Genomic DNA, 14,625 nt, shown 5'->3' on the forward strand with positions numbered 1-14,625 from the left:
ATATAAACTTACACTAATGAAATTGAAGAACTTGACTAATCTACATGCTTGAAAAGTAAATCGTATATTAGGAAATGAAAAGTGTAAGAAAAAAAAGTAGGATTTTGGTGTTTGTGTGTTAAGTTTGATCATATTTTGCTCTTCATCTGCCAAGATATTTAAAGGTTGATACTCAACCCATGGGTTATCCATTCAATGGCCGTCCATTCAGATGTTATGAAGTTTAAGATGTTTTCACTCCAACTTTGAAGTTTCAGGATATTCTGACTTCGGAAGTCTCATATGTTATGACTTCGGAAGTCTCATATGTTATGACTTTGAAAGTCTCATATGTTTCGACTTCGGAAGTCTCATATGTTCCCACTTCGGAAATCTCATATGTTCCCACTTCGGAAGTCTTAGATTGTTTTAGTCCGACTTGAGAAGTCTCAGATGGTTTTAGCTCGATTTCAAAAGTTGGGTTAGACTTCTAAGTTCTTGGTCTGACTTGTTGTGGAACGTCATGCCTTTGAAGCTTCAGACTCCAACCCCTATGTCTAGTCACAAGGTCCACCTCTTTGGACTTGACCTTAAGCATTACTTACCAAAAGTCGCCCTTAGGTTTCACAAGTCAAACTCCCATTTGATCTTCAAGACTTTGTCTGACCTTCAAGATTTCGGTAGAAAATTAGGACTTCGGTTGACTTGGTTATAAACTAAAACTAAGGCATTTGGGTATTAATTGGGCTAAAATATCTAGATATTACTTGAAGTTACTAATGTGATTTGAATATTACTTAGGCTTACTAATAAGTTTGGATATAAATGAATGGGTGATAACGAAGTTGTAGAGTACAAAATCGTAGCAAAATAGTGTAGTAGTAAGTGAGTATCATTCCACAGAAACTAAGACTAATTAACTAAGTATTGATTATGATTAATCCTAAACTTTATATGGATGTTCGAATGATGAGGCTTTGATTTGAATTAAGACAAATTTTGATTTAGACCGAATTTTCCAAGACAAGAATCAGGGTAGGAATCGACCCAAAACGGTTTGGTTCGATTTTTAAGCATAAGTATAATTTTTGGTCAACATGATTTATTTTTCCCAGTTTTCAACTCATTTGGGTCGGTTCCCCAGTTCTAATGCCCACCTTTTTTTATTTTTTTATTTTTATTTTATCGAGTTGCCTTCCACAATGATGAGAACTAAAAACAACCTAAAATGACTATTTTACCCCTAGATCTAACATAAAATGTAAAGGATTAACCGTAGGACCAACATTGTTAACAAAAGTGGAGTTGAAGGAAAAAAAACGAGAGTTTTCTGGTTGAGTTGGTTTCATGTTCCTTTTCTTTAACAAATGGGTAGGGGTTCGAGCTCGCTTCCTGCATGTTAGGTCAGTTTGCCAATGAGAGTTGATTCAGTTAGGTAAGGTTCCTACACTGTGTGTAGCCCCACCGTGTTTGAGTTTCTTTGCCAGTAGTACTTGTTGGTGCGTGATCTATAATTTCATACATAAATCCATACTTGTAGCAATTTGCCATGCATAAGTTCTTCTATCTCGAAATTGTGGGTCTATTCTGAAACTGGTGCTGAGAGTAACCAATCTCCCTCAAAACTTTTCTTCACCAAAAGAAGAAAAAGAAAAAGAAAAAGAAAAGTGGAGTTGAGGACTACCACAACCATTTTCTGAATTCAATGACCAAAACGCAAATCCGGAACAAATTCAGAACTATTACTCTTGTCTTTTTAACAAAAAAACAAGAATTAACAAATAAAAGAGGGGCCATTTTCTAGCCGTAGAATTACCTTCCCGCAACTTATCAGCCATGGCGGTTGCCACAGTTCCTGTGAACACAGTGTGCGCATGTCCACTGCGCTCACCGCGCAACTCAACCAAATTTGTGTCCCAGTTCTTAACAAAATGCTCATCCTTCGAATTAGGTTTTGAATCTCTGCAACTGCGGACCACCCTACCCGCAAGAAAGCTTGTGGTTCGAGCAGCTAGAACCGAGTCCAAAGGGGTCTCTTTGGGCTTCCGAGCTCCCAATTTTGAGGTACTATATATGTACTGATTTTTTTTCCTTTTCATTTCTTTTTAGATTTGTTCCGAACTGGGTTCACAATTTATTCTTCCTTTTGAGTGTGTGCGCGTGAGTTTTTATTCTTTGTTTTGATTATTTTGGGGAATTGATTTTAGATTCCAGAGCCACTTACTGGGAACGTTTGGAAACTAGAGGATTTTGAATCACATCCTGCCTTACTGGTGAGTTCCCGTTGTGTATTTGTTTTGTTTTGGATGGCTGTTGTTTTTTGTTTGGTTGTTTGATTTTGTGATTATATATGTCTGTATTTGATATTTTGTGAATTGATACTAGATAAACTAAAAGGAACTGAGTGAGTTCTTATGAAATAACAGGCTTCAAATGATTTAATATCGTTTTGTCTTATGAGCATTTGAATGCAACTATTCGTTGGAATGCCCAAGTTGTAAAGGGAAACTTCTTGTATGAGGAATTTGCAGTGCCTGACTAGGACAATGTGGAGGTGCTAATATTCCATAATGGGATTTAAGTAAAAAGCTATATAGAAAATGAGTACATATTCTAAATATTAAACGAATAGTACTAAACCATACATCGTCTTTCATGCATTTAAATGGCACCTTGATAGTGTGTGTGTGAGAAAAGTAATGGTTACTGTCATATTTTTTCAGTTTTTATTCACTTTGAAAAGCTAGCATTTTTCCCTTGCTTGGGAATTTACAATTGCTTAAATCATAATCAGGCTGCTTGTGCTTAACTTGAGCTCTGATAGTTAAGCAGCAGATTTGAGCTTATTTATGAACCAGGTAAGCCAAGATCAATCTGTAGAGTGTAGCGAATTGCTGAATGAACTGAGAATAAAATTAAAATGTTACTACCTTCAGCTCATATGGCCTCAAGTTTTTTTTTGTTTTTTGTTTTTTCAGAACAAGTTACTTTAGTAATAACAGCCATCTGTTACTCTGCCAGATATCAGATACTCAGAAAAACATGTGGTTGTGAGCTATATACAGCTTAAAAACAGATGGCATGTCACCATTTTTCCCAACCATGGAAACTTGACATTTCACTAAGATAGAGTGTGTATAAAGCAAGAATGCCACTAATTATGTCTGTCAGCCTTGAAAATTGAAGAATTGTCTGGAGTCCTAGGTAGTCTGATAGTTATTTTCAGTTGCTAAGCTAGTTTACATGTCCATGAATTTATGCAATTATAGGTATAAGATTAGTTTAAGGCCACATTTATCAATTTACATAATTGGTATATTAATTTTGAGGAAAAAAAAAACTTACATGTGGCAGGGACCCTTTTTCTTTTCAAATGCTAATTATTGGCCAACAGTTTACTCAGTAAGATAAAACCAAAGAACTGTAGTTGAATAATTGTACTAGGAGTCATTTCTTGAGGTTACCAATGTTATTCTGATTTAACTGGAACATTTTCCACTGAATACTTTATTAGTAAGTGGATCTATGTGCCACCGCAGGACCTTTGAAAAGTTTTGGGCCTTTCAGCATTATGCCAATTTTTTCTGTGCATATATGCACGTGAACTAGGTTTGTAGCTCTGGAAAATAAGAAAGAAAGAAGACTTATGCAAGGGTTTAGGAACAGATCAACACAACCTGTAAACCACAATCTGTAATACTGCTACTCTTCATGCAGGAAGTGAACTCATGGGTTTTCTTTACTAAATCAAAAATTTGGTTGCTTGTATTCTATCTTTCTTCACATATAAGCAAGGATTAGATGCATTTTAACAGTGTGATGGTGCAGGTGATGTTTATCTGCAACCACTGCCCATTTGTTAAACACCTGAAAAAGGGTATCGTGAAGCTTGCAAATTTCTATATGAAGGTAAGGCAGCTGAATTTGCTCCTTCTGAGAGGCTTGAATCGCTTTAAAGTGTTGTACCAAACTTCACTGAGCAAATTAATGTAGGATAGTAACATGTTCAAATGTGTTTATTTATTTCAAATATATTGTTATTATTAATATCATTCTTTCCTTTTTCAGAAAGGACTTGCAGTTGTTGCGATATCTTCGAATTCTGTAGCTACGCATCCACAGGTACTACACTTGTACTAACTCCATAATTTGGGGTTAGAGTTTGTGAAGCTGTTGTATGATCAGTCAAAGTGTGGGAACTCTTCCTGACAGGATGGACCACAATTCATGGCAGAAGAAGCTAAGCTGTTCAAATATCCTTTTCCATATCTATATGACGAGGTATGCTACTTCCAAAGTGCCAATCTCAACAGCTTTATAAATCTGGCATTTCTTATTTCATTTTGTTTCTCAATATGGCTTTTGGAAATGTGCAATGGTTGAGTGACAATCTTTTGCTCTCATAAGAATCTGGCTAGGTTTTGGTCCAACTGCAAAACTCTCATTCATGTGTGCATGCGCACATGAATCTATTAAAATTAAGTTTCTCAATGTACTAATCCAAACTTGAACTTTATCGGGAAATTGGGCAAAATACTATCCTTTTACAAATTTATTGGCCAAATACTACCCACCTTATAATCATTTATCAAATACTATCTATAAATACTGTCTTATTGCCTACTTCACACTTTTTATCACTTTTTTCTTCTCTCTCAACTCCCTCTTCGCTCTCTCTCTCAGCTCCCTCTTTGCTCTCTCTCTCAGTTCTCAAAGTTTCTTTTCTCTTTTGTTTCTTGCAAATCAATCTCAAGCACTCAATCAATAGGTTTTGTTTACCCTTTCTTGTAATGAACTTGGTTAATTGATGATTGTTTCATGCCTCTTAATTGATGATTCTCTATGTCGGTTTTGGGTCTTTTGATTTCCACCTAAAATCCCATTTCAATCCCTTCATTTCTTTTTTATTTTGGGCCTTTCTTTTGTGATTTGTTCTTCTGCTGGGACTATAAGAAGCAGAACAGGAAGAGCTCTTCTTGGGTCTTTTCTGCAGAACCTAGTGGCTTGGCTGTTAAGATTGCATCTGGAGGTTGACAATGGACTTGAGCTTTGTAGGGTTTTGCGATTCAGAAGAAAAATGATATTAACATATATTCCTATTAAATTACAGTAACACAGCAATTAACACCAATAGCACATCAATATAACAGCAATACCATAGCAATAAAACATCAATATAGAACCAATAACACAGCAATACACAACAATGCAAAGACAAACCCTTCATCCCATGATAGCTGCAAACAAAAAAGTCACAATGACTCATTTTTGGGGTGAGTACAAACTGTTGTTTTTAATTGATGTAGCACGAGTACAGAGAACTTAGAAATCTAGAGAGATTAAGAGAAGAAGCTAATGAGACAAAAGAACAAGAGAGCAGTCATTGTGACTTTTTGTTTTCAGCTGTCATTGGCTGTAGGGCTTGTCTTTGTATTGTTGTGTATTTCTGTGTTATTGGTGTTATATTGATGTTATATTGCTATGGTATTGTTGTATATTGCTGTGTCATTGGTGTTACATTGCTGGTTATTGGTGTTATATTGATGTTGTATCGCGAAACCCACCATTGACCCCATCTTTTAGCTCTCTCTTCTGAAGTGCCTAAGGTTGCAGCTGTTTCAACCTCAAAGCTCAACTCACCTCCATCTGCGACCTCAACAGCCAAGCCACCAGGTTCTGCTGAAAAGAACCAAGAAGAGCTCTTCCTCTTCCGCTTCCTATATTCCTAGCTGAAGAACAAAATCACAAAAGAAAGGCCCAAATTAAAAAAGAAAGGAAGGGATTGAAATGAGATTTTAGGTGGAAATCAAAAGACCCAAAACCAGATATAGGGAGAGAGAGCGAAGAGGGCGCTGAGAGAGAAAAGAAAAAGTGAGAAAAGTGTTAAGTAGGCAATAAGAGAGTATTTATAGATAGTATTTGATAAATGATTATAGGGTGGGTAGTATTTGGCTAGTAAGTTTGCAAAGGGATAGTTTTTTGCACAATTTCCCAACTTTAGCTAATCTTTAAACATTGGAGAATAGGAGGTACTAATGGCTCCAAGGGCGGGGCTAGCTTGATATTTGGCATGCATGCATGACAGGCTGGGACTCTTCATGGTTCATTTTAAAACATTGATCCCTGAAAAACAGAATTTCCTTCCAAGTGTAAAATTAGATGTATTGAAGAATATACGAAGTTGCCCTTAGAGTGAGGCTTTTAAGAAAGAAAAAAAGAAAAAGAAATGATGGTCTTGGTTATTCCTTAACCTGAGCAACTTGAGTCTCTTCTTTCCCTTTTCCTATTTTACTGGTTTTCATGGTTTTTTTGTTAGCTGTTAGCATTCCTAAAATTGAGATTTTGAGGGCAGTAGAACTTCAGGTTGCACGTTCTGTTAAGTGTAATACATTATCAATTTGATTGAAACACAGTTATGCTTGGTAACTCTCTAATTCATTATCTTTGTTAAATGTATTTAATACAGTCACAGGATGTCGCCCGGGATTTTGGAGCAATTTGTACACCCGAGTTTTTTCTATTTAAAAAGGTGACCACAACCTGCACCAATCGATTTGCTGAAATTACTCAAGAACACTACCTCATTTCAGCTTTCCTTTAGGGGACTCATTGTAAACTTATCACTGTATCTCAATTTGAGTTAATCCAACTTCTATTTGTTTTACCCTTTCTAGCATGCAACTAAATTTATTACCGTGTAATAGGATGGACGGAGGCCATTTGAACTGGTGTACCATGGACAGTTTGATGATTCAAGACCTAGTAATAATGTGTCTGTAAGTGGAAGGTAGGAAATTCGTTTTCATATTAGCATTATGACTTCTATTGTAAGGCGTGGAAACTGATTTAGAAAACTCTATGTAGGGACTTGAGCCTGGCAATAGATTGTGTTCTCAGTGGCCAACCGGTACCATCGATTCAGAAACCAAGGTACTTCTTTCTTATGCGACGTTTGTCAGGTCTTTAAGATTATGTTCAGCCATGGTTACATTCTAAAAGTAATTGCTTCCCCCACCCCCCCCACTTTTTTTTTTTTTTTTTTGTAGTGTTGGATGCAGCATAAAGTGGCACCCAGAGAGAAAACTGTGATATGCAAATCTTGGTTTCAATTTTCTTGAGATTATAAGCTGTGAGTAAAAATTTTCTTTCAGGAATTTCTTTGTAAAGGCCGACAGCCATTTTGATATCAGAATGTAACTTATAATTTCTTCTTCTTCTTGTTTCTCTCCAATCCTCAAATCTTCCTTTTTCATTGCTTGGTATTTCTGAAACCTTATAAAGCTAGGAACTAATGTAATATAATTATTATTTTCTTAATTTGTAATTAGAAACTTTTTATTTATTGTAATGATCACTAAAGTCATCCCCCTCAAGATATGGGATGTCTGATGATTTTTGCACACTTGATCTTCGATGATTCTTGTGCTGTTTTAATTTCAGTCTATTAATTTATACAGGAGAAATAAAAAAACCCCATGAACTCATCGTAAAAACCATGCAACTAATTGCACCAACACATGCAAAATCATGGACATGGCCTAAAGCAGAAAATGTTATGGTATGTTCTCTATGCTACTATAAGGCTGTCTTTTGATGTATAAGCTGTAGGATGTTGACAGGATACGTTTGGAGACTTTTCACCTTTAACAGCTGATAAGAACATCTTTTCCATTTCTTATTGGATTTTCCTGCTGTCACATTCCTTGGTCGATGCATGATTTTATTTATTTATTTATTTATTTTATTGTCGATACAATGAGGGGTAGGTTTTCCCTTTCCAAATCCCACCCTTCCTTTTGTGACTAGATTGGAACTTGAATTCATCAACGGATGAATGAGTTAGGATAATATTAAGTGGATGGTAGGTTGTGAAAGTATGAAATAATGATAGATTAGATGTTGGAATTCATGGTGAGTGTATGACATTCTAGGGTGATTGATAAATCCAATGTGATGAACGTGATGCCTTTTTGATTAGTACTACTACCTGTAGCCGGTGGTGGTGGTGGTTTGATGGCTCTAAATTTTTTTAAAAATCCTAATGACATGTTTATTTTTGTATTGGAATTATTTCAACTCATGCTTTTCGTGCATTTACTAATACATGAGTATTGGAATTATTCCACTTCTTGACTTTTCCCGTGTTTACTAACAAACATGGAATAAAAATTATGTAATCCAATACCTGAAAAATCAGGAATTTGATTGAGTAGGAGGAGTTGATCCCATTCTCATTCCTCTCTTGTTTATTGAGTTCCCCGATTCATAACTTCTTACATTTATAGTAAGTAAATGCTCTAAAATCTCACCTACCAATTAGAATGCAGGATTTAAAACTTCTTTATCCTAACATTATCAATCATGCCGAGAATGGGATCAAAAATGGAAAAATCGATAAAGGTGGATGCCGATTGAAGCACTGTGCTTCGATTCTTAAAAGTTGTTATTGCTTTTATTGAAAGATTTAGAAGAGCGATTAGTGGATAGTTGCTTGCATTATTAGCCATTAGAATCTGATGAGTTACAATACACAATCAGAGTGGGCCTTAGATGGTTCAGTGTCACATGTCCAAGGACGGTGTATCCTTTCAAGAACATGCAGATCATGATCTCTTTTTCAGAAAAATAATTGTTGGAAAAAGGTTGAGAAGGATAGTGGTCCAATTTGTTTCTAATATCATGTTTTTTTCTGTGGCTTATTCTAAACAAGATTGTCACCTCGACCATTGCTTTTTTAGTCGGCACAAGACCCCACAGACAAGCCCAATGGGGCTTGAAAGCTATGACTACTGCTGTTGGTCCCCAAATTGATAATTGCAATTTTGTTGCTCACTCCTTGTGTGATATTTTACGCAGTACGAAATTGCATTATCAATGGCAGCAGGTTATTGCATTGTTGGGACAATCTGCTGGAATCTTGGCTTTAAATAATGAAGTTTCAAAGTTTTTCTTTCTTCTTTCTAAATTTTAGTCACCGAAATGTGACAGATGATACAGTGAAATCTTAGTTATATGTAGAAACAAAATGAGGTTTAGAGTGGGATTCTGTATATGCTGTTGAGGATATTTTTCTCGTTTAATATATTTGCTTGGAATTATAAAACCTAGCCTCTGATCTGGGAAAAACAGGGACAACACTATTTTGCTATTCCGGGTTAATAACGATATCGCGTGGAAAAGTTATCACGCGTATGCTAGCGCTTTTGGCCGGAGATAGCAAAACAATGCTATCCCTATTTCATGCAAGTGTTTCTCCACATCTGGAGAGCATGCATCTGATTGTATCTTCTTACTTTTGAACTAGGCACATTTTACTTTTGCCTTACTATCTGCACTAAGGTAGATGGAGGAGAAAACCCCCAATCTGATAATGCAATCCTGAATCATAGTGAAAGACAATAAACATGTCTTATTGCTACTACACAACATTAATCTATACAAATTGTATCTTTTTACCTGAACAAAAAATAAAAATTAATGAAGTGGAATGATGACTTTAGGGGTTTGTGGGAAAACAAGAAGGTGATCCAATTAGAGGTTCAGATGACCTGGAAAAACTGGAACTGTGGACTGTAGCTTTCGCGTCTCCTTTTCCAAGAAAATCTGGTTTTTCACAATCCTCATTTTCATGCCTGATCTCCTTGAGCATTGCTGTTACATCTTTCATTGTTGGCCTTTCCTCTGGGCAAGGATTAACACAGAGCAGAGCCACCCCAAGCACTTGAAGCATCTCTTGGGTTTGTGTCCCTGATCTCAATATTAGCTGCTGGTCAAGAATTGATGTGAATTCCCGTTTCCTTTCTCGGAGTTCCTTATTGACCCAAGTGACAATATGGGCACCCTCCGGAATCTTGTTATCCATTGGTTCCTTCCCGGTTAGGACCTCCAGGAGCACCACTCCATAGCTGTACACATCGCTCTTTTCTGTGATTCTCAAACTATATCCATATTCTGCAAAACATTATTACATTACAAGCAGTGTTAGTCAGGTATCAAAACCATGTGACCTACATCATCTTTATAGGTAGCAAAATAACATTGAAACTGGATTCATCAACAATAAGAATAAGAGATTAAGGGTTGTGAACAAGTTCAACAACTATGACATTAGACTGGTTTGATTGAGTAACCCGAATAACACAATGAACAGACCACAAAAGAATGTGAGGAATTTAGACTCACCTGGAGCAATGTAGCCATAAGAACCTGCAACTGTGTTGGAGGCTCTGCCGCATTCTGGAGAACTCAAAAGCTTTGCAATGCCAAAATCTGCTAGAAAAGATTCATACTGTGGTCCTACCAAGATGTTGTTAGACTTAATATCCCGATGAACTATTGGAGGTATACAATCATGATGAAGATAAGCTAAACCATGAGCTGCTCCCAGTACAATCTTGTACCTTGCATCCCAGTCTAAGAACAGCCTTGTCTCATGGAGCAATCCACCCAAACTGCCATTGCTAATGTAATCAAACAAAAGCAGTCTGGTTTTTCCGTTGTTACAACATCCCAGAAGCCTCACTATGTTTTTATGCCTAATTGATCCAAGAGTACGAACTTCTGTAGAAAACAAGTCGATCTGTGGATGCTCGCCGTTACTTACCGGCCATAGCTTCTTCACTGCAATGACCTGTTTTGTCGGAGTCTCCACACGATACACCATTCCTGAGCAACCCTTCCCCACGATGTTTGAATCTGATAGTCTAGTCACAATATCATTAACAGAAAAATTAAGCTTTTGAAATGGGGTGAAATCCCATATCAAATGACTTTCTTCTTTACTGTCCATCCCAAATGTGATTCCAGCAACTCTAACGAATAAAACCATTCCAGCAAGCATAAGCAATATAGTTGCAGTCACACTAAGAAGAACACAAACAATTAGATATCTGATGGATTTCTTGTCATGCAGGTTACCGTTCAAGTGGCACTCATTTCTGTTAATGCAAAGCTTTGGGTTGCCCTCATATGCAGTTGATGGAATATCTTTGAAGAAATTAGTATTGGGAAGTGGACCTGAAAAGTCATTGTATGAGACATTCAGGGACACAAGATTGTCGAGACTGCCCAGTACTTTCAGGCTTCCTGTCAGCATATTGTGGGAGAGATCCATATTGGCAAGTTTTGAGAGATTTGAGAAGCTTTCTGGAATGGGGTTTGTCAGAGAATTCCAACTCAGATTCAAGAGAATATCTAGACCTTGCAAGCGTCCGATCTCATCTGGGATAGAGCCAGTGATATTGTTGCTGCTCAGATCCAACAGCTGCAAATCCTTACAGAAGCCCAATGATTTTGGTATGGAACCTGTAATGTGGTTTCCACTGATGACCAGTTTGTTTAGGGATGTCAGATTGCCCAAATTTTCAGGAATCACGCCATCTATCATGTTCATGGAAAGGTCTAAAACATTAAGACCAGTAAGGAATTGGAAAGATGAAGGAATCATGCCTTGGAGCTCGTTGCCATGCAAATCAACCATTTCTAACTGGGTACAGTTTCCGATTTCAGGAGGAATTTCCCCATTAAATTGATTTTCTGACAATTCAAGGAAGGTCAATCTATGAAGGAGCCTGAGTTCAGATGGAATTTGACCTGTGAAGTTGTTTGATCCCAGCCGTAAGCGGATCAAGTTGGTGCAGTTACCAATATTGGTTGGAAGAACTCCTGAAAGTTGATTTGATATCAGCAACAATTGAGTTAAGTTCTTGAGGTCAAAGAGAGAACTTGGAACTGACCCATTGAGGAGATTGTGTGAAAGGTCCAAAGCTTGAAGTTTCTCACAATTGGCCAGCTCAGTTGGTATGCTTCCATGCAGCTGATTCTGCCAGGCAAAGAACAGAGTAAGTTGTTTTAGTTTCCCAATGACAGGTGGAATCTTGCCAGTAAATCTGTTGTTGTCCAATTCCAGTTGCTTTAAACTGGAAAAGTTTCCAAATAAAGGTGGTATGCTGCCTGATATATGATTCTCAGACAGCAGAAACTCCTCCAATGCCACTAAATTTACAAGAGACGGAGGAACCTCACCACTCAGAAGATTCATTGAGAAATCGATCACTATCAAATGCGAACAGTTCCCTAAATCACCTGGAATACTTCCAGTTAGATTGTTCTTCCACAGTAGAACTCTTCTGAGTTTTTTCAACCGACTAAATTCACCGGGAATATGACCAGAAAGCTGGTTTTCATACAGAAACAAATTTTCCAAGGCTGAACAGTTACCAATTTCTGGTGGGATGGCACCTGTGAGGTTTGCAGTATAGACTGAAAGTGTTTGGAGATTCTCTAGTTGTCCTATGCTGCTTGGAATCTGCCCCGTGATTCCCGTAGCTGCAAGGCCAAGAAAAGTTAGTGCTTTGCAGTTTGATATCTGCATTGGAATTTCCCCATGAATTCCAGGATTCCCGCCTGCACGGAAGATTTCCAGAGCCGATAACTGGCCTATTTCTGCAGGAACCTTTCCGGATAGCTGGTTATCGTACAGCTCAAGTTGTTGAAGCTGTGAACAGTTTCCAATTTCTTTTGGAATGACACCATGCAAGGAATTGGAATTCAGTGATAATAACTGCAATTTGGATAACTTTCCTATCTCCTGTGGAATTTTACCTGTTAGAGCATTGAAGCTGAGATCCAGGGTGGTAAGTGAAGACAAGTTTCCAATTGAGGGTGGAATTTCCCCGCTGAGGTTCCCATTTGAGATTACAATGGTGGAAAGATAGTTGAAGGAGAGGAGCTGGCTTGGGAAACTGGTAGGAACATTGAGTGAGGTGATTGTGATTTCGGAAACAAACCTGCTGCTGGAACATATGATATAATCCCATTTGCATGGATCCTGGTCAGCTGGATTCCATGAAGAGAAAAAAGTAGCAGAGGAAGAAGAATTAAAGGTTGAAAGCCATGAAAGTAGGGAGAGGCCCTCTTGGTTCAGAGCAGAGGAGGTGGCAGGAAACAGAGAGATATTGAGAAGCAAGAGAATAATAGTGATTGCATTGCTTGACATGATGAGGTTAATAACAACACTGCTACTTTCTATCTCATCTAAGTCTCTTTAAATCTCTCATCATGTGATAGTGGGATATTGAACTGGCTGCCTCAATCTTTCAAACTGCTTTTTCAATGGAAAACATTGCTTTAATTTCCTTGAAATAGACTAAAAGCTAGGGCCTTGGAGGGACAGATTAGTTTATGGTTTCTAGTGCAGTTCTGGATATATTAAAAAATTATATATATAAATTCATAGAAAATTTTGAGTATGAAGGGACCTAACTATAGTTTATATGATTGGGGTTATGAGGGACATGCCGCCTTCGAAAAATTGACAAATCTTTAATTATTCATCTATTCCTTTCTGTCATGGGTGTATATTTTTTTGTTTTTTTCCCTCTCATAACATTTGGAAATTAGTCAAAACCAATAACATTATGAAAAATACCAGAGGCAAAATCACTACAGGACATAAAAGAAAGATTTCGTTAAGCTTTTCTCCTTTTGTTCACCAAATTTGGATGGGATCTCTTGTAATTAGGTAGGTTAACTGATAAGATGAGAGTTCATCGTCTGCAAGTGCTCGATTTTTCGTCTTTGAAGTATACTGTACAAATACAAGAACATCCATGTGGTAGATTTTGCTTTCTGCATACTTGGTTGCATGCTTCAAATTCTGTTGTACAACAAGCTTTAGTAGTATGCTATGGATATACTGCTATCGTTTGGTGGATTCACTCTAAATCCCTTTATATAATGATTGCTCATCTTTTCAGTTAATTGCAGAACAATCCACATAATGAAAATGACTAAGCAGCCCTCCCAACCCAACAAGAGAGAAAAAAAAAAGAAATTGAAAAAAAAAAAGAGACACTTCAACTTTTTTATGTGATGAGGAGGAGTATGGTGAGGTCTTAAGATCACCTTTGTATCTGATAAAGTTGTTCATGTCATGGAAGTAAGTCAGCGGTTTTCTGAAGGGACAACAACACAGGTCCATGCCTCTTCATGAAAAAGGCTCTTTTCCTTGCCCATGCATGAACCTTCCCAAAACCCCCAAAAAAAGCAGCTCAAATTTGCTTTGTCCATGACCTACTAGTAAAAACTTTGCAAGTACCTCCCTGGATGTATTGGTTTTTTTCTTTCTGACCCATTTTTTTTTTTCCTATCAGATCATGTTTCCTTTTCAACGTCCATGGACAGAAGTAGATAGTAAATTAACATATATAGGGACTAACGGGGTATAGCCTAGTGGAAAAGAACTTTGATTTGCACACCAATGTGTGCGAGAATACCATTTCATTCCCTCATAGTACCTTGGCAGTGTGTGAGAATACCCCATCTCCTTCCTAATTCAGGGAAAAAGAGAGAGATATATATAGGGAACAAAAGGCGGCAAGTATTATACACTAGAGCATTAATTAATTTGTATTTGAATTATTTTGTGAGAAATTAAGTACATAAATCTAACAAATATTGTGAGGTGTAGTGTAGGGAATATAGGCCTACAATTATAGGGAAGCCCTAGTCAACATGGCACTGAAGAGAATTTTGGGAATAAAGCAAACATACAAACAGAAAAGAATAAGGAAAATGATGCATCACTAGCGTAGGTCTCATAAGGATGTCTCCTCAATGTGAAATGGAAACAAGTGGAATATCTGT

At 37.3% G+C, this 14,625-nt stretch overlaps 2 protein-coding genes across 5 annotated transcripts; one reads left to right on the top strand and one right to left on the bottom strand.

Annotated features, from left to right (window-relative positions):
- The first annotated feature begins 1,537 nt into the window (after positions 1 to 1,537).
- On the top strand, positions 1,538 to 7,657 carry LOC103336375 (Thioredoxin superfamily protein). 4 transcript variants are annotated; one of them, XM_089054004.1, is made up of 10 exons: positions 1,538 to 2,043; positions 2,187 to 2,252; positions 3,808 to 3,888; positions 4,048 to 4,101; positions 4,192 to 4,260; positions 6,446 to 6,508; positions 6,684 to 6,766; positions 6,844 to 6,909; positions 7,026 to 7,108; positions 7,437 to 7,657. In XM_089054004.1, the coding sequence occupies exons 1-9, from the start codon at positions 1,816 to 1,818 to the stop codon at positions 7,066 to 7,068; spliced, it is 753 nt and encodes a 250-aa protein (XP_088910130.1). In that variant the 5' UTR covers positions 1,538 to 1,815; the 3' UTR covers positions 7,069 to 7,108; positions 7,437 to 7,657. The 4 variants fall into 4 exon arrangements, 3 of the variants coding, with proteins under 3 accessions (XP_088910130.1, XP_008237633.2, XP_088910129.1); XM_008239411.2 differs by lacking the exon at positions 7,437 to 7,657 and adding an exon at positions 7,261 to 7,379; XR_016127752.1 differs by lacking the exon at positions 7,437 to 7,657 and having other exon boundaries at positions 6,446 to 6,590; positions 7,026 to 7,379.
- Positions 7,658 to 9,368: 1,711 nt separating this feature from the next.
- On the bottom strand, positions 9,369 to 13,128 carry LOC148915908 (uncharacterized). The gene is made up of 2 exons (XM_089054002.1): positions 10,162 to 13,128; positions 9,369 to 9,930 (listed from the first exon to the last, which is right to left on the bottom strand). The coding sequence occupies exons 1-2, from the start codon at positions 12,974 to 12,976 to the stop codon at positions 9,476 to 9,478; spliced, it is 3,270 nt and encodes a 1,089-aa protein (XP_088910128.1). The 5' UTR covers positions 12,977 to 13,128; the 3' UTR covers positions 9,369 to 9,475.
- Positions 13,129 to 14,625: the final 1,497 nt, after the last annotated feature.

Source organism: Prunus mume, linkage group LG6, assembly GCF_029339155.1.
Source record: "Prunus mume cultivar Tortuosa linkage group LG6, ASM2933915v1, whole genome shotgun sequence".
In the NCBI taxonomy this organism is placed as follows: Eukaryota; Viridiplantae; Streptophyta; class Magnoliopsida; order Rosales; family Rosaceae; genus Prunus; species Prunus mume.